This window comes from Equus przewalskii, chromosome X (genome assembly GCF_037783145.1).
Source record: "Equus przewalskii isolate Varuska chromosome X, EquPr2, whole genome shotgun sequence".
Lineage (NCBI taxonomy): Eukaryota > Metazoa > Chordata > Mammalia > Perissodactyla > Equidae > Equus > Equus przewalskii.
In genome coordinates, this window is record NC_091863.1 from 58,134,116 (window position 1) to 58,160,623 (window position 26,508).

The window sequence follows — 26,508 nt, forward strand, 5'->3', positions numbered from 1 at the left end:
CCAAATCCTCACTATAAAGTAATTTTATCATAATAAATATAAAATAGTATATTAAGAGCACTGAGATAACTGCTCAAAACCTTATTGAGGATTTCCTATGCAGTCTGGAGGTGAGTATAAAACATCATACTATGGCCCAAACTTTTTCCTCCCAGTGGTTTCTCACCCTCCTGGTGTCTAATATATCACCAATAAACTAAGGTTAGTCTAATCAAGAAGCCAACACAAAGCAGATATGTCCATGCTCTGGATTTTCAAATGGAAACCTGAATAAGTTCTTGTACTAGTTTGCTAGGGCTGCCATTACAAAGTGCCACAGATTGAATGGTTGAAACAACAGAAATTTACTTTCTCATAATTTTGGAGACCAGAAGTCCAAGATCAAGGTGTCGGCAGGGTTGGTTTCTTCCAACGCCTCTCTTGGATTGTAGACGGCTGTCTTCTTCCTATGTCTCCACATGGTCTTCCCTCTCTGTGTGTCTGTGTCCTGATCTCCCCTTCTTATAAAGACACCAGTCACATTGATTAAAGGCTACCCTAGTGATCTCATTTTAACGTAACTACTTCTTTAAACCCTACCTCCAAAGACAGTCACATTATGAGGTGCTAGGGGTTGGGATTTCAACATGTGAATTTTGGGAGGACACAATTCAGCCCATAACAGTTCTATTATTTAGAAATTACATCTATTTCTAAAAAGGTAAATAATTACAATAATTTTTAACTTTAAAGGAGAAACCAGAGAATTTAGTATGCAAACCATTCAAAATGCAAATGAATTCTCAGAGAATTAAATTTTTGCTTAAAATGATTAATGGCCCTTTTTGAAGATGAGCAACTGAGGTCAATACATTACTCTTGCTTTTATGTGGATTGTCTGACAGATGGTGCCTAATCCCATTCCTAAATTCATGCGTTAGCCTCCCCAAATCCTTGGACCCTACTAAATTGCCAACCTCCATCTCATCTCAGATCCTCACCTCAGGGGTAGACAAGGTAAGATCTTTCAGTTAAGATCTTCAAAATGTAGACAGTGTGATGCTGAATGAGATCATCTATACAAACATTCTCGTGAAAGCAAAATAAATACATTATTATTATGTTTTCTAGTATGATCTATGGAAGAAGATATGGACTCATGTCTTAAAAAAAGATTTTTTGAGTCCTGTATAATCAAGGATGACATAACATATAACATTCTGGACTGTGGTTCAGATGATCTGGGCTTTAATCCTTTCTGTGCACTAGAATCAGCGTGACTAGGTCAACATATTTTACTTCTTTGGGTCTCAGCTGTTCTATTTACAAAAGACAAGTGCATGGATTGTAACAATATATTTACGAGGGTAGTAGCAGGAATCAGGAACAGTCCTGAAATGTTATGCTCCTTAGAAGAAACATCTTTTAGGTCCTTTCCAATGTTAATGACAATAACAATAACAGTATCTACTATTTTGTACTTATCATATGCCAGGCATTGCCAAGAGACTTAAATACACAATCTCATTTAGTGCTCCAAATGACCATAAAATGTAGGTATTGTTAGCCCCATTTTACTGAGTAAGAAAGCGAAAGTTAGTGAGGTTAAGTTCTCCAAGGTCATATATACAATAAGTGGCAAAATCAAGATTTGATCCCAGGTATATGTGACGCCAAAGTCTGTGCTTATTTGCTACTGTTACAATGCTCTTTTAACAGTGCATTAGAGATTGAAATTTATCAGGTACTGTCTTAGTTTCCTAGGGCTGTCATAACAAATTACCACAAACTAGGTGGCTTAAAACAACAGAAATTTTTTCTCTCGGTTCCAGAGGCTAGAAGTCTGAAATTAAGGTACAGGCAAAGTCAAGCTCTCTGAAGGCTCCAGAGGAGGATCCTTCCTTGCCTCTTCCTAGCTTCTGGTGGTTCCTAGCAATCCTGGATGTTCCCTGGTTTGTGGCAGCATCACTCCAATCTCTGCCTCCTTCTTCACATGGCCATCTTCTCTCTGTGTATCTGTGTATCCAAGTTCCCCTCTTCTTATAAGGACACCAGTCATGGGGCCCACCCTAATCCAGTATGACCTCATCTTAATTTGATTACAATTGCAAAACTCTATTTCCAAACAAAGTCACATTCACAGGTTTCAGGTAGATATGAATTTTGGAGTGATACTCTTCAATCCAGCAGAGGAACCATTAACCAGACAAGAAATGGAAAAACTTTTGCAATATATTTGACTATGGTTTTCTTAAGCTGTGGAGACTGAATAAAAGGTTATGTGATTAGAGGCTTTCATTTCTTTGCCCCTTATATTTTCTTTGCCTATGCCAAACAATGTTCTTACTGGCAGTCATATGCTATACTGTATTCTACTTTAATAGTGAAGTGTAATTTCAAACAACCCACAGATTCACAGGGTTAGAAAGGACCTCAGATAGTCATTGGACCTACTGGTTTGCTTCTAGGCATGGCTCACTGATTCATGCCAGAGTTGGGTGTCTGATACTTTCTGAAAAGGAGATTTCATGGCATCTCCTAGTGTTTCAGAAGTTCTTTATAAGTCTAACTTTCAACCTTCTGGTTATAATCAAATCTAATTATAGTTTATGGATTCCACTGTCTTTGAGAATCCTGACATTCAAAAAAAAATGTTACAACTGAGATTGTTAATACTTAATATTTACAAAGCAGTTTACTGCTGTATACTTTTACTTGTGCTAGCTTATGATAAATCTGTAAGATGCTATTAAACTAGCCCCATTTTACAGAAATTGAGGTTCAGAGAAGTTTAGTTACTTACCAAAGGTCATAGAGCTAGTAAATGATGGAGCCGGAACTCCAACCCAGATCTTCTGTCCCTAAATCCTGTGCTTTGTCCCATTATGCCCCACTGCACAATAAAGAAGTAAAATCTAATCTTATTCTTTACTGTATCAATAAATTTAAGAGCTATCAGGAGAAAGTGTCTTGGAACCACAGAATTCTAGAGTCAGAAGGGACCTTAAGAATCATAGATTGTGGTTACAATCTCCTAAAGAGCTCAAATCCTGGTAACCAGATTGATGCTACTTGGCAGGCTTTGAACTGAGTTGACATTACAAATAACACTTTACACTGGCGTGGTTCAGTTCACAGATAATATACAAAAAAATGATGACATAGTACTCTGGACACTAGAAAAAGGAGCAACTGAGCATCAAGTTTCTGAGTAAGGAGCTCAACTAAACCTACGAGAGAGCTGCAGATTGAAAAGTAAAAGACAAGTGCAGGTTTGCTTAAGAGCATTGACTTTGAAGCCAGACAGTTCTGGATTTGAATCCTACCACTTACTAGTTAGATGACCTGGGATAAGTTACTTAACCTCTCTAAACTTCAGTTTCCTTCTCAATAAAAATGGACATAAGAGTGTCTACATCGTTGTGATGATTTAATATTGAAAAACGTATATACAATACTTAGGAGGGTACCCAGCACAATAAATTGTAGTTTCCGATAATAACAACAATATTGTTGTCATTATTCCTATTATGGTAGAGCATCATCTAAGCCCCCACCCAATTTGTCTTGAAAGTTTATTGCAGAAAATATTTATTTATAATTATTTCATATATGTATACAAAAAATGATCTCTGAGCCTAAGAACCATATAGAAGAATAAGAGGCAACTCACAACTTGCTCTAAGCCTACAATGATAGTAGTAAACATTTATTGAGTCATCAGAATGTGCTTTACTCACCACTGTCCTAAGTGCTTTACTTGCATTAACTCACTAAATTTTCACAACTCTATGAAATAGGTAGTATTATTATTTCTAATCTACACATGACTAAGATGATCACGAGGAGGTCAAACAATTTGCTAGAAAGTAGCAGAGTCAGGATTTGAATTTGGACAGTCCAGCTCCAGAATTCATACTTTTTTCCTAATTTTTGTTTTGAGGAAGATTAGCCCTCAGCTAACATCAGCCGCCAATCCTCCTCTTTTTTACTGAGGAAGATTGGCTCTGAGCTAACATCCGAGCCTATTTTCCTTTATTTTATATGTGGGACGCCTGCCACAGCATGGCTTGATAAGCAGTATGTAGGTCTGCACCTGGGATCTGAACTGGCGAACCCTGGACCACTGAAGCGGAGTGTGTGAACTTAACTGCTACGCCACTGGGCTGGTCCCAGAATTCATACTTTTAACTACTATGGTCTACTGTCTTCCCATCTCTCTGCTCTGTTGTCTCTATAGCTAACACCTCTGTCAAATGAGTAATAGCATATTGGAGCTTTAAAAGAGCATAATATGAATGCTACATAGTTAATGAATTACAACAATTAATTCCCATGAAGTGAAAATTAAACGTGACTATATAAAGTGGCTACATAAATACTTATGTTAATATCTGAAAAAATAATATAAAGCTAAAATTTTGTTAAGACTCATGCTTAGCTTACACATTTTTAATGAAAAATGCCTCAGTCTCTTGTAACTCAAGCCAAAATGGGGGTGAGGAGTGGAGAGGGGTACAGTAAATACGTTGGAACTGTGATGGTGATGGACTTAACCTTTAAAAGCCTCCAGTGGGTCCCTTACTCCATGCCTTGAAGAGGGGATGAATTGGGCAGAAAGACAAGGTACGGAGGACAACAGTGATGAACCAAAAGAAAGCCTAGTGTCACTGTGGCCAACAGAGTGGTACCTGTGCCCTTCTCTATCATAAATCCTGGTAACTTTCAATTTCTGTCATATAGCCAAAGGGGTCACTAAAAATATACTCTGCTCTATCTCTGGGTAAGCTTCCTGAAAACTGCCATCCTAAACTTTCCACTCACCTCAGTGTGTTCCTGGGAAAGGTGCTCAATTTATAGGCTTTTATGTAGATAGATAGATAGACTTTTAGATAGAAAGAGGGATATACTACCGACCAATACAATTTACAATACCCTCTTACCTTTTTCTGCTGGGCTCAAAACAGTTACTGTGAAAAAAGAGAGAAAGGTCAAAATTAGTGATATTTAAAAACAGTATTTTTCTAATCCATTTTTCCATAGCATCATTTTTGAGCAATTTATTCAATGGTACTTTAGGAATCCACCAGCCTGCTAAGATAAGGAAAAGCAAGGATGATTAAATTACATCCTTTCCTATCTTCCTTCATCTTACAACTCGAGTAATTAAGAATTTCTACTCCTTCAACAAATACAGGTATAACTTGATTTTTTTTTAAAAAACCCCCAACAAATAGAAACACTCAAGCTAAACAAAAAGGTAGTAAGAACTGAAAAGCTGAAAAATTAGATGTTTATTCATTTTCCTAAATTATTCACTGTAGAATACCTTTAAATATCAAGCTTCACTTGTATATTTAGAAGTAATATAGTGTGGAGGTTGCATGCCAGCTCTGAAGTCAGACTGTCTGAGTTAGAAGTCCAGCTGCACTATTTTGTGACCCTGGGCAACTTCCTTAACAGTATCTTCCTCACAATGTTACTTCAGAATTAAATGAGTTAATGCATGCAAATGATGTTTAGCATAGTATCTAGCACAAGGTAAGTACTTAATGAATATTAATTATTATATTTGAACTAAGAGTTCCTAGAATATCAGAACTGGAAGGGACTTTAGTGATTATCTGGTTTATCTGTCTCATTTTACAGATGGGAAAAATGGACTAGAGTAGTATCAAATGATTTGCTCAAGGTCATAGAGCAAGTTAGGGGTAAAGATGGGACTAGATTACAGCCTCCAGGATTTTTTCCATGTACTGTGTTTACCTTCCCCAATCATTCCTTGCTAGCTTACTGTGATACATATATAACTTTTGTTCAGAATGTCATTTGTACAAAGTGAGGCCTACCTGTTTTTACACCACCACCATTTGTGAGCACTTGTATTTGGTGCTAAGGTAAAGTGAAATTTTACCTTAGCACCTCAATCTTAATTGGTTCTCAATCTTAATAAGCTATTAAATTAAGATGTTTTTCACACACAATGATAAACACTTAAGGGTCAGAACAATGGAACAAAAATCCAAACAGAGAATGGGACCATATTCTAGGGGCTATTCCCTCAGGTCCTTCATTAGTCATACCTTCTCTTTCTCTTCATTTACAGGTCTATTTTTGCTGAGTCTTAAAAAATTCTCCTTTTTAATGATCATTTGAATGGACATCGTTAAAACTGTTCCATTTGTGTTAAATATGACCAATGTCATTTTTCCTTTTCAGCTAAAGAATCCTGGTTAAGAATGATTGAAAGCAGCACACACTCTACTTTGACAATACGAATGGAAGTGGAAACAAGAAGCCTTGATGGCCCAACCTGGGATTTCATGATTTTGCACATTCATGTTGCATGTCTGCATCAGTTCTACGAGGCCCTGAACTGGGTTAATAACATCTCTTTAAAATAGAATGAGAGAGAACACAGTTTCTTGGAGACCAATCTTAATAAAGAGTAGCTGACAAATTGCTGTTTGGCATATCTTCATCTGCCTCTATGGGGGAACACTCACTGCTAAACAAGAAGTGGAGGTCCTGACTCCCATTTGCTACACTTGCCACAGCACTTGTGGATGAGGGAAGGAGATCACTCAGTGCTTTGCAGATGTTGGAATGCGACAATGTATATACAGAAAAATGAATGGCAACCAGTGAAGCCCCCAGGTGGAGGGACACCCTCTTTAAGTAATGTCAGGACTGTTTTGTGCAAGTGGGATTGATTTATATGATCCAAGAACAGAGGGCAGAAATAGAATCAATGGGTAAAAGCTGCAGGTCAACACATTTTAGCTCAATATAAGAAAAAATGATGAAGATGATGATGATAACAATGATGACCAGCCAGACTAGCAGCATTGGGAATAAGTGAGTTTCCCATTACAAACATTCGGAAATGTTGTAGAGGACATTTAGACATTAGTTAGGCAGTGGACTTAACTTTTAAAGTCCTTTTCACTCCTGAAACCTGTGAGGAGTCAATAAATCTAAGAAAAAAATATTTTCTTGCAAAATTCCCTGTTGGAAGTTACATACTTGTGAGGGAAAAAAGGGGGCCTTTATTCTAAAACATTGTGGTACTTATGTTGGTAGTTCTGCCTTTCCTTTATTTTTCTAATATTGCCTTTTACATTATTAAAGGAAGAGACTAAGAATACTTCAATCGTATTCAAAATGAAAATGTTACAAGAGTCATAATAAACTTTTAAAAAATGAATCCTCTATCATGAATCTCTTGGGAAAACACAGTTAGCCATTCTATGGGAAACTTGCCATGTATGATTATAGCGATATGTGCAATTACACATGTGCTCTGTTCCTTCAAATTTTAGCTCACTACTGGGGAGTTAAGTGACTGGAGTTTCCTTAAAAAGTTACACATAGAATTAACATACAGCCCAGCAATTCCCACCTCTTTCCCTGGTATTTACTCAAAAGAACTGAAAATAAATATCCAAACAAATACTTGTACACGAATGTTTATAGCAGCACTGTTCAGAATAGACAAAAGGTGGGACAACCCAAATGTTCATCAATGGATGAATGGATAAAATGTGGTATGTACATACAATGGGATATTATTCAGACATAAAAAGGAATGTAGTGTTACATACTACAATGTGGATGGACCTCAAAAACATTATGCTAATTGAAAGAAGCCAGACACAAAAGGACACAGTTTGAATGATGCCATTTAGGTGAAACATCCAGAATAGGTAAATTCATAGAGACAGAACACAGATTAGTGGGTGGTAAAGACTGGGGGGAGGAGGGAATGGGATGTGGCTATTTAATGCCCATGAGGCTTCCTTTTGGGGTGATGAAAATGTTTTGGAACTAGGTATTAGTGATGGTTGTACAACATTATGAATTTACTAAATGTCACTCAAGTGAACACTTTAAAATGGTTAATTTTATGTTTCGTGAATTTTACCTAAAAAATAGATACTGTTACCTTTCCCTCTGTCTAACAGTATAAGCTTCTTATTTTTTTGAACTAAGTGGAATTCCTTATAGCTTCATTAATAATAGTAATAAGTTACCATTTAATGAGCTCTTACAATGTTCTGTCAACTGTGATGCATGCTTCTTCTCCTTTTTTTGTTTTTGCTGAGGAAGATTCACCCTGAGCTAACATCTGTTGCCAATCTTCCTCTTTTTTTCTTTTTTTTGTAAGTGAGCCACTGCCACAACATGGCCACTGACGAGTGGTGTAGGTCCACACCTGAGAACCGAACCTCGGCCACTGAAGTGGAGCATGCTGAACTTGACCACTAGGCCACTGGGGCAGGCCCAAGTGATGCATGGTTTTTATGCACCATATTATTTAAATCTCACAACAATAATGCTATATTGGTATATAGTAGGTACTAAGCAAGTATTTGTGGTATGAATGAAAAACCATATAAGCAAGATGCATGTGAGGCAACTGAGGTTGAAAGAGATTAGGGAACTTGCCTCAGGTCTCCTAGTTAGTAAGTGGCAGAATTCAAACTCTAAGAATTGTAAGACAAAAATACCACTTTTGGCTTCAGCCATAACCTGACACTAGGGAGAAAGACTCAGGTTCTATTTCTAGAAAGAAGTTAGATCCTTAATATTACTTCTTGAGTCATATTGAAACTCAAATCTGTTAATTTGATTGTGTTGCTTTGATATCAGGCAGCCTTGACATCCAATTCTCCATTACTTAGTAAACATGTGACTTTAGGAAAATTTGATTTAACCTTTCTGAAACCCAGGTCGCTCATTTGTTAAAGATTGTAAAATGAAGATTACAGGATGGACTGGTGGAGCCAGAATTGGAAGTCAAAGCCTTCTTACTTTCCTGGTTTTTAAATAATGGTAATTGATGAAAAATGTTAAGAAAATACTGCGCAGTCCAAATAGAATATAGCTGCAGGCTACAACTGGCCTGTGAGTAACAAGTTTTGTCCTCTGTATTAGTTGAGAGGAGGCAGAGAGTTAAGATACTGTGGTGGTTAAAGCCTGGATTGTGGAATCATACTGCCTGGGTTGCCATCCATGTTTGGCTGTTTACTAGCCCTGTGGCTTTAGGCAAGTTTCTTAATCTGTCTGTGCCTCATTTTTCTTGTCTTTAAAAATAGGGATAATAATAGTATGTCTCTCATAAGGTTGTTATGAGGATTAAATTTGTGTGTGTGTGTGTGTGTGTGCATGTGTGTGTGTACAGTCATTTAAAACAGTAACTGGCATGTAACAAGTACTCTGCAAATACATTAAATAAAACAGAATAAATAAGCTCTAAGTTTCCTTCCAGTTTTTAATATTATATGACTTAGCAAGAACTTGTAGAAAGCTGATTATTTGCACTGATTCTAACTTAGTCTTTACTTCAGTTTGCTCATCTGTGCCTCAGTTTGCACATCTGCACAATTGGGACACTAATGATACCCATTGGGAGAGTAATGGTACAATAGTAATGGTTATTGTGAGGATTAAATGAGTTAATATATGGAGAATTAATATATCTACAGTAGTTAGAACATTGCCTGGCACAGATAATGTACTGTGTAAGTATTAGGCATTATCATTATTAATTTTTAAAATGATTACTTGGCAAACCTCATGTAGATCAATACTGAAAAACTCCAAAATATGTTTAATAGTGTTCACAATATGGCATTGATCCTAGGAGCAAAGTCCATATCCTAATAATGGAGCTGAACTTCTAACCCTTCAATTAATCATTCAAAAAAGCAACGTGGTGAGGTCTGAGAATAGAAAAACTTCCCAGTCATCACACAGCCCACTTAGTGCACCTCAATACCAGATTGAGATAAAAATGAAAAACAGCCTAAATTTGTATCTATGAAGGCAATGAATTGAACTTGTTTTTAATAACTCTTTCTGCATTTTCCATAATGAATCTAAGAAGGAGATGAAGAAAATTCAAATTCTAGTGAACAGATTAGAAGAAAGTTCTATATTGGAAAAGAGGGTTATCTCCTGCCTCCCTAGTTAATCCCAGTCTACCTGGAGTAGACTATTGCTTGTGAAATATGTAAGAGAAGGAAGTTATAAGTGGAGTCAGGCCCTGGGGTTGGAAAAACCAGGACCCCAGCCATAATTTTTAAGATGAGAAGAATCTGGTATGAAGAACAAAGAAGTCTTGGAAGGACTTGGGGGTGAGGGGATATCCAAAGGGACAAATAGGAGTCCTAAGGTGAGGGGACTGGAAATGTACTGGAACCTCACACTTAACGAATAGGGAACATTGTAGGACATAAGTTTAAGGGTGCTAGAAGTAGGACTCTAGTATTGAAGTGACAATAACTATATAGACTCTCCTTTGAGAAGAGATGGGGATTCTTCACTGTGAAAGGATAGGGGCAAGGGGAGATCTCACTGTGAGAAAAGCAGAGGGGCTGTTGTGAGGAGACAGGATAAACAGGAAAACTCCATTGTGGATTGATAAGAACACTATAAGGCCATTAGTGATAAGGATAGGGGACTAGGGAGATAATCCAAGTGGGGAACATACATGATAGGGTCTTAGGGTTTGTGTTAGGAAATGTTGTGGAATTCTGAGTTTGAAAGCACAAGACATACTTGTGGAAACCATTTTATAGATAAGGAGGAGATGGAATGCTCCCTAGTGTGACAGGACAGGGTACAAGAGGAGACCTCAGTTTTATAAAAGGGGTGGTCTAAAAAGAGGGGACAAGAAATGAGGCTCTCATCGGAAGGAGTAGGAAATATTAGAAATCTCAATGGGAAAGGATGGTGTTTCCCTAGTTTGAGAAGATGGGGGATAAGTGCAATCCTACAGGGAAGTAAGAGAAAATAATAATAAGAAACCCCACAGAACAAGGAAGCAAAATGTGGGACTAACAGCGGAAGAGGACTACAGGAGGTGGGGAGTAGTTTTCAAAAAAGCTAACAAGGTGGGGGGGGGGGCGGAGATCATCATTAGAAAAGTAGTGGCAGTTGGAAGGGGTATGAAAGATATTGTGGGAACCCTTGTGGGAGGGTAAAGAGAACACTCTAGTGTGAGAAGACAGTGGACAAGGCAGGACCATAGTGTGATAAAAGCAGGGTGACTAGTATGAGGTGTCAGAAAATAATGTATGGTCCCCAAAGGCAAGGAAGGCAGGAGACTAAGGAGAACCAGAGGATCACGGGAAAAGGATGAATCCCAGAGTTGGAAAAAGGAGAGCTGGTAAGAGAGTATAGGAAATATTTTGGGATTCCTATTTGAAGGGAATGGGAAAATGTGGGGCTCCTAATTGGATGCATTGGTGGGATTTGTAGTCTAAGCAGACAGTTTAAGGACACAGGGTATGTCGTTTCCTCAGTTCGGTAGCGTGGGAGCCCCCAGAACGAGAACACATGGCACAAGTGGTTGTCCTGTATGAGAAAAGGGGGCCCTAGTGGGAAGAACCAGGAAATTCTTGTGAGTAGGGTCAGGAAATGTTAAGAAACCCTAAGTGGGAAGCAATGGCGACATGGTGGGACCCTGGTGGGAGGACACAAAAATACTGTGGGAAGCCAGAGGTTGGAGACGAGGAGCTCTCCATGGAGCTAAAGGAAAACCGCAGTGTGAGGGCTAAGAACACAGGGGACACCGGTGTAAAGGGTAGGGCAGACGATTATGCTGGAGCATAATTTCCCCACCTTAGGTGCCCAGCTCCACTTACCCAGGCAGAGTTCAAAGACGTAGGCATAGTAGGACCAGAGCACGACGAGGACGATAACAAGCACTGGCACCCAGGAAAGTACCCGGCGGCAGCACCGCAGACCCCCGGACAGAGCCATCTTCCAGCCCCGCCGCATCTTCCGCTCGAAGATCGACCGAGCAGGCCTGCTGGCGCTGGGTCGGGACTGCTGGGGCGGCAGCTGAGAGGCGGGAAGGCGCGCTGTGCGGCGCTCCACTGCCTAGCCTGGCGGGAATCGTCGCACCGAGCCGATACCACCTGTGGGGCTGCTGGGCTGAGTGCGCCCTGCTTGGCACAATAGGCATGAGTCATGGCGAGGAGAAACTAGCCATGCTGGAGCGGAAGGTGATCTGTCAGGCAGTTGAGGCTGGGCACGCTCAGAGCGAGTACAGCCCCTCCCCTTTCCTCCTCTCCCACCCCTTTGCTACAGCGCTAGATGCAGGGCTGAACCTCTGCAAAACTGAAAAGCGGAAGAAATTTGGGGCCGCCCATCTGCTTTTACTGCACTGCGTCCCCTTTCATGTCTTCTCTTATCTCTGTCTCTCTCTGTTTGTCTCTCTTTGTCTCTCCCACCCGCGCCCTGGCCCCCTCCACACACAGAAGCACACCTCCACGCAGTGTGAAAGATGTGAACCATGGCACCTCATAACTTAAAGGTCATCCAGTCCCATTCTCCCACTGCTGCTAGAACAATATGCTTGACACGTAGTGCCGCAGTCGCTGCTTGGGTAAGTCCATTGGCAGGGCGCTCCCCACTCCTTCTGTTCTTCCCTTCCCCCTGAGTTAGCTTAGTCCATTTTCAGAATAAATAAACACGTTGATACAGCATGGGGGAGACATTAATTCTGTGAGGAGTCAGAGCAAGCTATAAAGGTAGTGATATTTTAACTGAGCTTTAATAATAAGAGTTTGATGAGGCAGTTGAGAGGGGAAGAACCTTTCAGACAGAGGAAACAGCATTTGCAAAGGCATAGAGTAATAAAAATCCAAAAGAGTTCAAGGAACAGCTAGTATGGCTTGAGAGGGTGCGTGAAGAGGAGAGGCTGGGAGTGAAACTGGGAATATAGGCTGAGGGCAGGGTGTGAAGGTCCTCATATGCCCTGCCAAGGTGTGTGGACATAATCCTGTAAAGCAGATTATGAACAGCCACTAAAGTTTTGGGACAATGGAATGACATTATTAGAGATGTATTTTTGTAAAAGAACTGGCAGGATTTTGAAGAGGATGGCCTGTAAGCAGAGAGACCAATTAGGAGGCAATTGAATTCAACAAACGTTTTTTGAGTGGTTGCTTTGTGTTAGGTCAACTTTGGTATAAAAAGAATGACAAAACAGGGGGCCTGTCCCCAAGAAGCTCATGTTCTTATCAGGGCAATAAGTGTTCAAGGACAAAAGTACAATAAGAGAAGTATAGTAAGCTTTTGACATTTATAGATTTGATACTCACTGTTTAATGATTTCCAAAGATCTATGACATGAAGTAATTTGTGGTTTTGCTAAGATCCATATTTGATTCACATTCTGTATGACTGCAGTGTGGGAGCAAGGATTTCAACAAGGTTGCTCTCTGTTCTTATTCATGGTTATATATACAGTAAATTTCCTGAAGTGATAAGAGCTTTGTTGTTTCTTTTCAGATGAAGTTAACTTCATCGTTGATATTACTAAATTAATGATATAATGAAATGCAGACTCATTTCAGTTGGAATATTTATTTTAATCGCTCAATTAATTATTTGAGCCCCAAGGTTCAGGCATGGATACTTAAATATTATTTTTTCCAGCTTTATTGAGATATAATTGAGAAATAAAAATTGTATTAAGGTGTATAACGTGATGATTTGATATGCGTATATACTGTGAAATGATTACCACAATCAAGCTAATTAACACATCCATCACCTCACATAGTTAACATTTTTTGACAATTATTTTTTTATTGAGCTGTATTTGACATACAATTTGTGTAAGTTTAAGGTGTACAGCATTGATTTGGTACATTTATATTGCAATATGATTGCCATTGTAGCATTAGCTTATACCTCTATTGCATCACATAATTATAATTTCCTCTAGTGTTGGGAACAATTAAGATCTAGTCTCTTAACAAGTTTAAAGTTTATAATAAGGTTGTTATCTATGATCACTGTACTGTGTTTTAGGTCTCCAGGACTTATTTATCTACTTGCAAGTATGTACCCTTAACATCTCTCTCATTCCCTCACGCCACAGCCCCTGGTAATCACCATTTTACTCACTGATTTTACGATTTCAGTTTTTTTAGATTCCGCATACAAGAGGTATCATACAATATTTGTCTTTCTCTGACTTATCTCAATTAGCATAATGTCCTCAGAGTCCTTCCATGGTGTTGCAAATGGCAGAATTTCCTTTTGTTCTCACGGCTGAATAGTTTTATGTACATATATCTCGCATCTTCTTTATCCGTTCATGTGTTGATGGGCACTTAGGTTGTTGCCATATCGTAGCTATGGTGAATAATGATGAGGATTATTTTAGGCTGGTTACTTTTAAAAACTGCAGATGAGAAGGAGGCTCTGAGGAGTGGAGTTTGCTTGCCCTTTGATGAGAGACATTTGCATTTGTGAAGGAAGTCTCCATCTGTGGGGGTGTCTCCCTCTCTGCACCAAGAGGAAGGGGGGATGACCTTATCTCTAGAAACTCTTAATGGGGTTGGCGAGGACTTAAGTCTTGTTTATTGTGCTTGTCTGGAAACCTCATGTAGCTGACTCCCCCAACCACCAACATCCTCCTTTGTCTTTAGCTGAAAATAATATTTAAGGTGGTGGCCTCTACCATTTACTTAATGCGGTTTGATTCTTATCTAAAAGTTATAAGTCCACCCAATAACCAGACCCCACCTGCACTGATACCATTTTAACGACTTTTTACATAGTCTTTCCTTTGTCTTGTAAAGAGATAACTCACATACCTATGCCTTAAATTTAGCCCTACTCTCAACCCATGTTTGCAGCAGCAGCAGCAGCAGCTCTGACTGCCCATGGGTCCTGTCCCCATGCAGCAGCAGCACCAGCAGCAGCAGCTCTGACTGCCCATGGGTCCTGTCCCCATTCCAGCAGCAGCAGCTCTGACTGCCCATGGGTCCTGTCCCCATGCAGTGGCAGCAGCTCTTTACTGCCCATGGGTCCTGTCCCCATGCTATTCCACACTCTTCTCTAAATAAAAGAGCACTACTGCCAGACCTTGAGAGTCCAAGAAATCTTTCTTTCAACTCTTTGGCTTGCCGACCCCGCATCAAATAATGCTACAATAAACGTGGGGGTAACCTGTTTTCATTTCCTTTGGATATATACCCAGAAGTGGGATTGCTGAATCGTAAGGTAGTTCCATTTTTAATTTTTTGAGGAACCTCCATACTATTCTCCGTAGTGGCTGAACTAGTTTACAGTCCCGCTAACAGCGCACAAGAGTTCCCTTTGCTCCACGCCCTTGGCAACACTTAATCTTTTTTGTCTTTTTGGTATTAGCCATCCTAACAGTTGTGAGGTGATATCTCATGGTGGTTTTCATTTGCATTTCCTTGATGATTAGTGATGTTGAGCACCTTTTTATATACCTCTTGGCCATTTGTATGTCTTCCTTGGAAAAATGACTATTCAGATCCTTTGTCCATCTTTTAATTAGGTTTTTTTTTTGCTATTTGATTAATTGTGTAAGTTCCCTATATATTTTGGAGATTAATCCCTTATCAGATAAGTGGCTTGCAAATATTTTTTCCCATTCTGTGGGTTGCCATTTCATTTGGTGATTGTTTCCTTTGCTGTGCAGAAGTTTCTTTAGTTTGATACAATTCCACGTGTTTATTTTTACTTTTGTTGCATTTACTTTTGGTGTCATATCCAGAAAATTGTTGTCAAGACCAATGTCAAGGAGCAATTTTCCTATGTTTTCTTCTAGGAGTTCTATAGTTTCAGGTTATGTTTAAGTCTTTAATCAATTTTGTATTGGTTTTTGTGTATGATGTAAGATAAGGGTCCAATTTCACTCTTTTGCATGTGGATATCCAGATTTCTATTTTTGTGAAAAATACTACTCAAATTTTGATAGAGATTGCGTAGAATCTGTAGATCCCTTTGGATGGTATGGACATTTTCACAACGTTAAGTCTTCTAATCCAGAATCATTGGATATTTTTCCATTTATTTGTGTCATGTTCAGTTTATTTAATCAATGTTGAACAGTTTTCAGTGTACAGATTTTTCATCTTCTCGGTTAAATTTATTTCTAAGTATTTTTTTCTTTCTGATGCTATTGTAAATGGGATTGTTTTCTTAATTTCCCTTTCAGATTGTTTGTTATTAGTATATAGAGATGCAAGTGATTTTTGTATGTTGATTTTGTATCCTGCAGCTTCACTAAATTCACTTGTTAGTTCTAACAGGTTTTTGGTGCAGTCTTTAGGGTTTTCTCTATGTAAGATCATGTTTTCTGAGAACAAAGACAATTTTACTTCTTCTTTTCCAATTTGAATTCATTTTATTTTTTTTCTTCCTTAATTTCTCTAGCTAGAACTTGCAGTACTATGCTGAATAGGAGTGGCAAGAGTGAGCATCCTCGTCTTGTTTCTTATCTTAAAGGAAAAGCTTTCAGATTTTCAGTGTTGAGTATGATGTTAAGTGTGGGCTTGTCATATATGGCCTTTATTATATTGAGGGACATTTTTTCTTAATTTGTTGAGAGTTTTTATCATGAAAGGATGTTGAATTTTGTCAAATGCTGTTTCATGTATTGGGATGGCCATATGATTTTTATTTTCCATTCTGTTAATGTGGTGTATCGCATTTATTAATTGCATATGTTGAACCATCCTTGCATCTCAGGGGTAAATCTCATTTGATTATGGTATATGTTCCTTTTTATGTACTGTTGAGTTTGGTTTGCCAGTCTATTGTTGAGAACATTTGTATCCGTCTTCAGAAATATTGGCCTGTAGTGTTCTTTTTTATAGTGTCCTTGTTTGGCTTTGGTTTCAGGGTAATGCTGGCTATGTAAACTGAGTTGGAAATGTTCCCTCCTGTTCAATTTTTTTGTAAGAGTTTAAGAAGGATTGGCATTAATTCTTTTTTAAATGTTTGTTAGAATTCATCAGTGAAGCAACCTGGCCCTGGACTTTTCTTTTTTGGGAGATTTTTGATTACTGATTCAAAATCCTTATTCATTATTGGTCTGTTCAGATTTTCTATTTCTTTATGATTCAGTCTTGGTAGATTGTATATTTCTAGGAATTTATCCATTTCTTCTTGGTCATCCAATTTTTTAAAAAAAGATTGGGATCTAAGTTAACACCTGTTGCCAATCTTCTTTTTTTTCCCTTCTTCTTTTTCTCCCCAAAGCCCCCCAGTACATAGTTGTATATTCTAGTTGTAGGTTCCTCTGGCTCTGCTATGCAGGATGCCAACTCAGCATGGCTTGGCGAGCGGTGCCATTGTTACCGAACCTGAAGCGAGTTCGCTCACCCGTTGCACAGAAAGCCAATTTCTGACACCGGGTGTGGTGGAAGAAAGTAGGAATTTTATTTTTGCACAGTGCTGAGCAAGGAGAGAGGGCAGCTAACGCTCAAATCCCAAACTCCCCGAAAAGCTAAAAGGAAGGGTTTTTATTTGGGGTTTTAGGTAGGGGAGGGGGAGCATATGGCCTTGCTGGTAGGAGCTTTCCCGCCAGCCTGTCTTTGGCCTTAAGACATTTACAGAGAGGAGGAAGCCTGTGACCTTGCTGGTCAGCAGCTTTCCCACCAGTCTGTATCTCTTTATGGGGAGGAGATAATCCAGGAGCTTGTCCTTGAAGGTGTCTATCTCCATGGATGACAGTGGATTCTGGAGCCAGGAAGCCAGAGAGTAAGCAGGGAATGAGTGTTTTGGTTTTAACCCCATATGTGCTGGGTTTAATGTGGGGAAACTGATATCAGGGTCGATATCACCATGTCCACGCCCAGGATGCAAACTGGCGAAACCCTGGGCTGGCAAAGCGGAGCGTGCGAACTTAACCACTTGGCCATGGGGCCAGCCCCTAAGTCATCAAATTTGTTGGAATATAATTGTTCATAGTAGTCTCTTATGATCCTTTTTATTTCTCAGTACCAGTTGCAATTTTCATTTGTAATTTTATTTATTTAAGCCCTCTCTCTTTTTTTCTTGGTTAGTGTAGCTAAAAGTTTGTCAATTTTGTTTATCTTTTCGAAAAACCAACTCTTAGTTTTGCTGATCTTTTCTCTTGTCTTTCCAGTCTCAATTTAATTTATTTCTGTTCTAATCTTCAATATTTCCTTCCTTCTGCTAACTTTAGTCTTAGTTTGTTTTTTTTTTTAAAGATTGGCACCTGAGCCAACAACTGTTGCCAATCTTCTTTTTTTTTTCTTTCTGCTTTTTCTCCCCAAATCTCCCTAGTACATAGTTGTATATTTTTAGCTGTGGGTCCTTCTAGTTGTGGCATGTGGGACACCACCTCAGCGTGGCCTGATGAATGGTGCCATGTCCGTGGCCAGGATCGGAACCAGCGAAACCCTGGGCTGTTGCAGTGGAGCGCGTGAACTTAACCACTCGGCCTTGGGGCTGGCCCCTAGTCTTACTTTGTTCTAGTTCCCTGAGGTGGACTGTCAAAGTGCCCCACTATTATTGTATTGCTGTCTCTTTCTTCCTTCAGTTCTGTCAATATTTTCCTTATATATTTAAGTGCTCCAATGTTGGCTGTGTTTGTATTTACAGTTGTTATATCCTCTTGACAAATTAACTTTTTAAATAATTATATAATGACCTTCTTTGTCTATTATGACAGATTTTGAATAAAAGTCTATTTTGTCTAATATAAGTATAGTCACTTCCACTCTCTTTTGGTTATTATTTGCATGGAATATGTTTTTTCATGCCTTCACTTTCAGCCAGTGTGTGCCATTAAAGCTAAAGTAAATCTCTTATAGGCAGCATATCTTGGATCTTATTTTTTTTATCCATTCAGCCACTCTGTGTCTTTTGATTGGAGAACTTAATCCATTTATATTTAAAGTAATTGCTGATAGATTAGCGCTTACTATTGCTGATTTGTTCATCATTTTCTGCCTTTTTTTTAGTTTCTTTGTTTGTTTATTTCTTTTTGCCTCTTGCTGTCTTTCTTTTTGATTTGTTAATTTTTCTAGTGGTGTGCTTTGATTCTTTTCTCTTTATCATTTGTGCATATACTAAAGGGTATTTTTGTGATTACATAAAACATCTTGTAATTATAACGTTCTGTTTTAAGCTGATAAGAACTCAACTTCAATCGTTTGAAAAAACTTAATACTTTTACTCCTTCCTCCACACATTTTATGCTATGGATATCACCCTTCATATCTTTATATGTTATGTATCTATTCACAAATTATTGTAGCTATAATTATGTTTAATACTTTTGTCTTTTAACTTTTAGAGTTCAGTGATTTACATGCCACCATTACAGTACTAGAGTATTCTGAATTTGACTATGTATTTACCTTTACCAATGAGTTTTATACTTTCATATGTTTTCATATTGTTTCTTAGCTTCCTTTCTTTTCAACTTTAAGAACTCCCTTTAGCATTTCCTGTAAAGCAGGTCTGGTAGTGATGATCTTCCTCAGCTCTAATTTATCTGGGAATGTCTTTATCTCTCCTTCATTTCTGAAAGACAGCTTTTCTGGGTACAGTGTTCTTGGTTGACACTTTTGCCCTTGAGCTCTTTGAACATATCATCCCACTCCTTCCTGTACTGCAAGGTTTCTGCTGAGAAATCCAGTGATAAGCTTATGGGGGTTCTCTTGTATATGACAAGTTGCTTTTCTCTTGCTGCTTCAAAATTCTCTCTTTGCTTAGACTTTTTACAATTTGATTATAATGTGTCCTGGGGTAGCCTACTTTGGTTTGATCTTGCTTGGGGATATTTGAGCTTCATGAGTCTGGATGTCCATATTCATCCCAAGATTTGGGAAGTGTTCAGCCATTATTTCTTTAAATAAGCTTTCTGTCCCTTTCTCTTTCTCTTCTTCCTTGACTCCCATAATGCATATATTTGTATGCCTAATAATGTCACATAGATCCTGTGTGCTTTCTTTACTCTTTTTCATTCATATTTCTTTTTGTTCCTATAACTGGCTGATTTCAAATGACTTGTCTTCAGGTTTGCTGATTCTTACATGATTGAGTCTGCTGTTGAAGCTCTGTGTTGAATTTTTTAGTTTTTGTCATTATATACTTCAGCTTCAGGATTTCTGTTTGATTCTCTTTTACAGTTTCTATTTCTTTATTAAAATTCTCATTTTATTCATGCATTGTTTTTTTCTCATTTTGTTTAGTTGTATCTCTGTGTTTTCTTGCATCTTATTTGGCTTCTTTAAGTGATTATTTTGAATTCTTTGTCGGGCAATTCATAGAGCTTCATTTCTTTGGGATCAGTTTCTGGAGCTTTATTAGTTTCCTTTGGTGGTGTCATATTTGCCTGATTATTCATGATCCATGTAGCCTTGTGTTGGTGTCTGTGAATTTAAAGGAGCCAGCACTTTTTCTAGCCTTTACGGACTGGTTTTGGCAGGTAAAGACTTCTCCTGTTGGGTCCCTGGACTGATGGCATTGCCTCCAGGATCTCAGTTGAATGGAGTTGGAGTGGGGCTTGTGGCTGTTACTGGTTTCACAGTGGGGTCCACAATTGGCAGGCCAGTTACCAGGGGCTTAGGCAGGTGTGGATCCTGCCTAGTCCCTGGGCTGGTGGGACTGCTTCCAAGACCTCGGTCAGTGGAGCTGGTGCTGGGACAACATTCTACTTCAGGGTCCACAGATAGTGGGTCTGTTACCAGGTGCATCAACAGGTGTAATTCCTGCTGGGTCCCTTGGAGGGCTCCCACCAGGTAACTGGGTGGTTCCGTGGGTGGGCACGAGTGGCTCTGGACTGCAGCTAAGAAGGGCTGAAACCAAGTCTAAGTCACAAGGCTGTTTCAACATCCATAGCCAGGTCTGACATCTTCAGGCCTGCCTCTAGGGGTATGGGTGGCTGTGCCTCCTGCCAGATTCCTAGGTAGGCAGGACTGCTCTCAGATCATGGCTGAGAAGGACTGGAACCAAATCACAGGGCTTCTTCAGGATCCACAGTCAGACTGAGGTTGCTGAGCCTGTTATCCAAGGCATGGGTGGGTGCATCTTCTCCTGGTTCCCTTGGCGGATAGTGCTGATGGCAGGACCAAGGCCAGATGGGGCTGTAACTGAGTCCACAGGAGGACAGATCTGTGGCTGTGTCTGTAACCAGGAACATGGTTGGCAAGCCATCCACATGGATGCATGCCTGCCTTCTCAAAATGACCCTCCTTGATGTTGGGCTCTACAAGGATTTTATTCTCCTACCTGGATCCCAAAGCTCTCCCAAAGACACTTTTGTCTGTGGATTGCTGCCAAATTATTGTTGCTGTGGGCGGATATGTGCAGAGGACCTCCTATTCTACCATCTTGCTATAAATTTTCCATTATTCATGAATTTTGTGCTTTTGGAACATATCTCTTGGGAATGTCAAAGGTATATTATTTAAGCCAAGTAGACTTGGAGAGGCAATGATTAAATGTGGAAGGAAAAATGTGAGCTAGGTTTTGAATAATGAATAGGAATTCACAAAGATAAAAGGTGGGAGTAGGAGTTAAGAGGGAGGGGATTCCAGGAAAAAGGAAATATGTAGTAGATTTGTGAAACATCACAGCATATTTTGGGGACTTCAACTAATCTGATCTTTCTGGAAGATATTACAGTAGCCTAATCAAAAGGTGACACGGTAGGTTAAGAGGGAGAAGTAGGGGCAAATGTAAGAGTGTTTTGAGAAAAGAATCAGCAGAACTTGTTGACCAATTGGCAGGTGAAGAGTGGGATAAGTCAAAGCTAACAACCACATACATAACCAATGCCTTGATGAGCAGTGTTATCAGTCACCATGATAGGGGCTATGTTGAGAAGAGCAGCTTTGGTGGGGGAAGATTATAACTTTAATTTTTGAATATGATGAATTTTGTCTAAATCCACCTCTTATATGGTAGCCTAGGCACCAATCAAATAGCCTGGAACAGAGGGCTTATGATAGGGATAGCTTGTATCTAGAGTAGCAGGGAGGGCCAAGAGCCAGAGAGACAATCCACTGACTGTTTTAATAAATAAAGTGTTATTGGAACACATTCATGACCATTTGTTTACCTGTAGTCTATGGCTGCTTTTGCACTATAACAGCACATTTGAGTAGTTGTGACAGAGATCATATAGCATTCAAGCCTAAATTTTTACTCTCTGGCTCTTTGTGGAAAAAGTGTGCCATGCCCTGGTATAGGAGAAAGCCATGGTTCAAACACCGGAGTCCAACTACAAACATCAAGACCAGAAGATCAAAATCTCATCCAGCCTCTGCAAGGAAATAAGTGGAGACTGGCCAGGCTGGAGGTGGGGGGTCTCATGGGGCCTAACTTGGGAGCCGAGAGTTTTCATACAAGGCATCTTGGGATGCCCAAAGGAGAGAACAAGCTGAGCTGAACACAGTGTAGGAAAGATGAGGGCTAAGAAGTAGAGGGGATTGACTTGAGGTTATTCCAAGTCAAAGAATGCTAGAGGCAGGAATTTGAAGCTGAGACACAGAACCAGCCAGCCAGAGCCAAGGAGATTAAAAGATGAGAACAAGAACAAATGCAAATGAGTTAGGATTAATGCTGGCAGTGAATGGAGTGGGTGAGTGGTTGAGGTAGTGAGAAAGAATGTCAGAATGAAAGTATGTTTTGAGAGGCAGTGAGGAAGGTCTGAGATGATTGCTAGCATGACTGTTAGTGTTTGTAGCTTGGTTTTATGATTTGGCAGAGGTGTAATACTTTGATAGATCAGTCAGATTAAAGGAACAAGGCAGAACAGACACTACCCTTTTCTGGGTTGGGGCACACTATTCCTAGGTTTTCCTGAAGGAAAATTATAACATATTCTGGAGTGTTTTATGGTGACCAAGAGGCTCCCATAACTGCTCTTCTAGCTGATACCCATCCAGTTGCACCAAGTATTGAAACTGATTAGTATTAATGGGAATCTAATACTTGTTTTACCATGTATTCTGGTTCCCTATATGAAGTTTCTCAGGCAGGTGGAGAGGCATGAGATGGCTTTGATGGGTAGGACCTAGCAGGGAGTCAGGGAAGAGATATTAAAACTGTTTTGGTGGGAAGCAATTGGAAATTGAAAGGCCAGCATGGTCTTCAATAGCCACAGATATTATTGGCAGGGTTGGATGATGCTGATGTGTCTAAAAGAGAGCAATATAGCATGTCAAACTTTTATATCTACTCTGGAGCTATTCAGCATACTGTTTTGTAGATCTTCTTGAGTGGCTTTTACCTTTTCTGTGTATTATGGGGACTTCCAGGGTTGTGGTTTTTGCTCCATGGTATGAGGAAGCTGTGGGGGTCCAAGCCACAGTTGTAGATCAGTGTTTTAGTAAACAGTGTAGTGAATTGTTATAAATAAATTCAGTGTTGTAGAGTAGAATTAATTATATTGTTTGAGGGAGTATAACGGTGCAGGTGTCCTTTTAGGACTTGGATAAAGCATGCCCATTGCTTTACCTGTTGTTCTGCAGGTATTGGATGATACAGAGGTGGATCTGCATATGGAGGGCTCTGAATAGTACTTTTCAGATCAGGATATTAAATGAGGGTCTTAGTCAAATTTCAGGTTGTTATGAAGTTCATGGAGATGGATTCCTTCTTTGATAAACAATGTGACAGTAGTAGTTGTGAATGGGAGTCCAGGAAAGGTGATAAAACATGCCATCTTAGTGAGGATGTCTACTACTTCCAATGGTGTTACAATTTTAGAAAGGAGAAAGATCCACGTTTAAGTCCAGTAAAATGGTATTTCATGGAGAATTTGGTGGTCAGGATAGGCTAGAGTAATACTTTGGGCCTTCCAGTCCTGTCCTCAGTCTGAGGCCACAGTGCCTGGGATACAGTAGGTGCTCCATAAATATTTGTTGCACGAGTGAATGAATTTTTTACTTACTAGACATGTTCAGAGTTTTGAGTGGTCTGCACTGGTCCTTTAGGGTAGTGTGGAAGAACCACATACCTGAGGTAGAGGCTACTACCACCAGGACCTAGAGCACTCTTTGACCACTGGGGTTATCTGTGAGTGTCTAGGTGAATCAACATCTTATGTTAGAGATCCTCAAAACTATCCCCAGGTTGGGTAATTTGCTACAAAGGCTCACAAGACTCAGTGTGTAGTTTTATTTGTGGTTAAGATATATTGTAGTGATGCAGTAAGGATACATAGCTAGATCACAAAGGAAGAAGAAACAGGTAAGGTCTAGAGGAAACCCCGTGCAGGCTTCTTTATGCTCTCTTCTGCCTAGGAGGAGTCACACAGAGTGCACTTTTCTCCCGTCAGTAATACTGCAGCAACATATGTGAAATGTTGTCTACTATGGAGGCCCATTAGAGACTCAGTGCCTAAGTTTTTACTGGGGACTAATTGCATAAGCACTCTCTTCCTAGCACATACGAAAATCCCAGACTCCCAGAAGGAAAGCAGGTGTTCAGCATTAAACGACATTGCTCGCACAAATATTCTAGGCACAATGAGCCACCCTAGTCAGTTAATTGTTGCCTGGAAATATTCCAAAAGCCAAGTTCCCAGATGCCAGCCAAAGGCCAACCTTACAAGCAGGCTCTTTTAAGAATAGCAGTCTCAAGTCTTCTACATTAACTCTTTTCTGCACAGCACACTTCAGCTGTGCTTCAGCTGATAGTGATGACCAAAATATTCCCAGACCAGATGATCTTTCAGGATAGGATTCCTCTACCACCCCTCTGATATTTGGGAGCTGTTTTGACCCTAAGATCATAGGAAAAGGAAAAGTTAGAGTATTTGTAAAAGAAAGTCTACCTCACTTGTCATAGACTGAGTTTTTCTGGCATCTGCTGCTCTAAATTGTGATGATTAGATTAGACCTCCATGAAATTTTGAGATCCTTCAAGGTAGTGTGTTCATGTCTTGATGGTGGCCTTGATCATCACTTTCTTTTTCTCATATTGGGTAGCTGCCTTTGGCCATGACCAGCGTTTTTTTGAGAATTAGAGGCAGAGACGGAGTTTGCCAGGGTAAATGGATGGATCTGGTTAGGCCAAAATTATGGGAGAAATAGTTTTCAGTTTCTAAAATGTGGCTGTTCAGTATAACTCTTTCCTTTCCTGGAAAAATAATTTAGTGGAGTTGTCATTATGAAAAGGTGATGAAGAAACTATCAGTGATATCTAGAACTCCCAGGAATTTAATGAACTTCCTTGATTATCTGGAGGGCTTCTCAGTGTAGAACTTCTGAAATTTTCTCTGGAATCATGTGCATACCTTGGCTCAATATAGTTCAAGAACTCTTCTTTCAGGATTTTGAAAGGAAGTTTGACCTAGAGGTGGTAGTGCTATACTTGGTCTAAAATCAAGTGTGTTAATCACTTTTTTTTTTAAAGATTTTTAAAAATTTTTTTCCTTTTTCTCCCCAAAGCCCCCCGGTACATAGTTGTATATTCTTCGTTGTGGGTCCTTCTAGTTGTGGCATGTGGGACGCCGCCTCAGCGTGGTTTGATGAGCAGTGCCATGTCCGCCCCCAGGATTTGAACCAACGATACACTGGGCCACCTGCAACGGAGCGCGTGAAGTTAACCACTCGGCCAAGGGGCCAGCCCCTCACTTTTAACAGAGATGTCGCTTAAGAGCTTCATTTTCCTTGAGAATTTAGATAAATGTATCTTGAATCCTCAATTTTACAACCTGGGCAAGTCTGGCATTCTTTCCATGATTTCTGTGAATGTTCAATCTTATATCCTCATGTATGCCTCTTTGCTATTTAGAGACGGAAAGTAGATATTAGTGATTGCCTAGGGCTAGGGGTAGGCGGAAGCATGAGGATAAATGAGGAGTGATTGCTAATGTGTATGGAGTTTCTTTTTGGGGTAATGAAAGTGTTCTAAAATTGATTATGGTTATGGTTATACAACATTGTGAGTTTACTAAAAACCATTGAATGGCACGTTTTAAATGGGTGAATTGTATAGTATGTGAATTGTATGTCAATAAAGCTGTTATTTTTTTAAAGTGAGGACATACGTAGATTTGTTAGAATTGTCAGATCTACTGCCAGAAGAGTTGTAGCCATTTGCCTTCCTACCATCAATGTATGAGAATGCCTATTTCCTCCTGGTCTCACCAAAAGAATGTGTTGTCATATTTTTACCAGTCTGATAGGTGAGAAGTGATGTCTCTGTATTTTTACTTTGTATTTCTCTAATTTTGAGTGAGTTTGAACATTTTCTCATATATTTAAGGACCGCATTTTTTAAAAATCTTTTTTGTGAATTGTCTGTTCGCATCTTTTCCCCATTTTTCTATAGGGCTTTTGGTCTTTTTGTTGGGTGGGTGTGTTGGTCTCCTTCACTCAATTCTTAAGAGTCTTTGTATATTAGATATATCACCCATTGTCTGTCTGCCAACACTCCTAACCATTGTACTCTACTGGTGCTCTGTTCTGGCACTTTATCTATTTAAACCCCATTCTTCTAACCTCTATAATTGGAAGTGGCTCAAATACTTGTCATAGAATAATTTAAATGTAGTGTAGGCCCTTAAAACTCACTATCTAGGACCACATTTCACAGTTGTGTTCCCCTGAAGCTCCACCAGTCCAGCGGGAATGGAGGCAAGTAGAGCAGCTTGATAGCCTATTCTGGGGAGTTTGGGAAGGTCTTTGCTTTCCAGGCTCTTAGTTACTTATTTTTTCTACAGTTCCAGCCCTACAAAGTGAAGAACCTAGTATCTCT

The 26,508-nt window shown here is 39.5% G+C and overlaps 1 protein-coding gene and 1 long non-coding RNA gene across 3 annotated transcripts in view; one reads left to right on the top strand and one right to left on the bottom strand.

Moving 5' to 3' along the window:
* ZDHHC15 (zinc finger DHHC-type palmitoyltransferase 15) overlaps nucleotides 1–12,267 on the bottom strand; it is a 67,688-nt gene extending 55,421 nt beyond the window's left edge. The window contains exons 1-2 of one of the 2 annotated variants that reach the window (XM_070605777.1): nucleotides 11,631–12,267; nucleotides 4,923–4,949 (exon numbers count right to left, since the gene is read on the bottom strand). In XM_070605777.1, the coding sequence (XP_070461878.1) occupies nucleotides 4,923–4,949; nucleotides 11,631–11,766 (163 nt within the window). In that variant the 5' untranslated portion in view covers nucleotides 11,767–12,267. The remainder of the gene's footprint in view (nucleotides 1–4,922; nucleotides 4,950–11,630) is intronic. The other variant, XM_008544149.2, reaches the window with a different exon arrangement.
* LOC139081139 (uncharacterized) overlaps nucleotides 11,867–26,508 on the top strand; it is a 51,216-nt gene continuing 36,574 nt past the window's right edge. Inside the window, exons 1-2 of the long non-coding RNA XR_011536192.1 lie at nucleotides 11,867–11,993; nucleotides 12,249–12,376. This is a non-coding gene — a long non-coding RNA (uncharacterized lncRNA). The remainder of the gene's footprint in view (nucleotides 11,994–12,248; nucleotides 12,377–26,508) is intronic.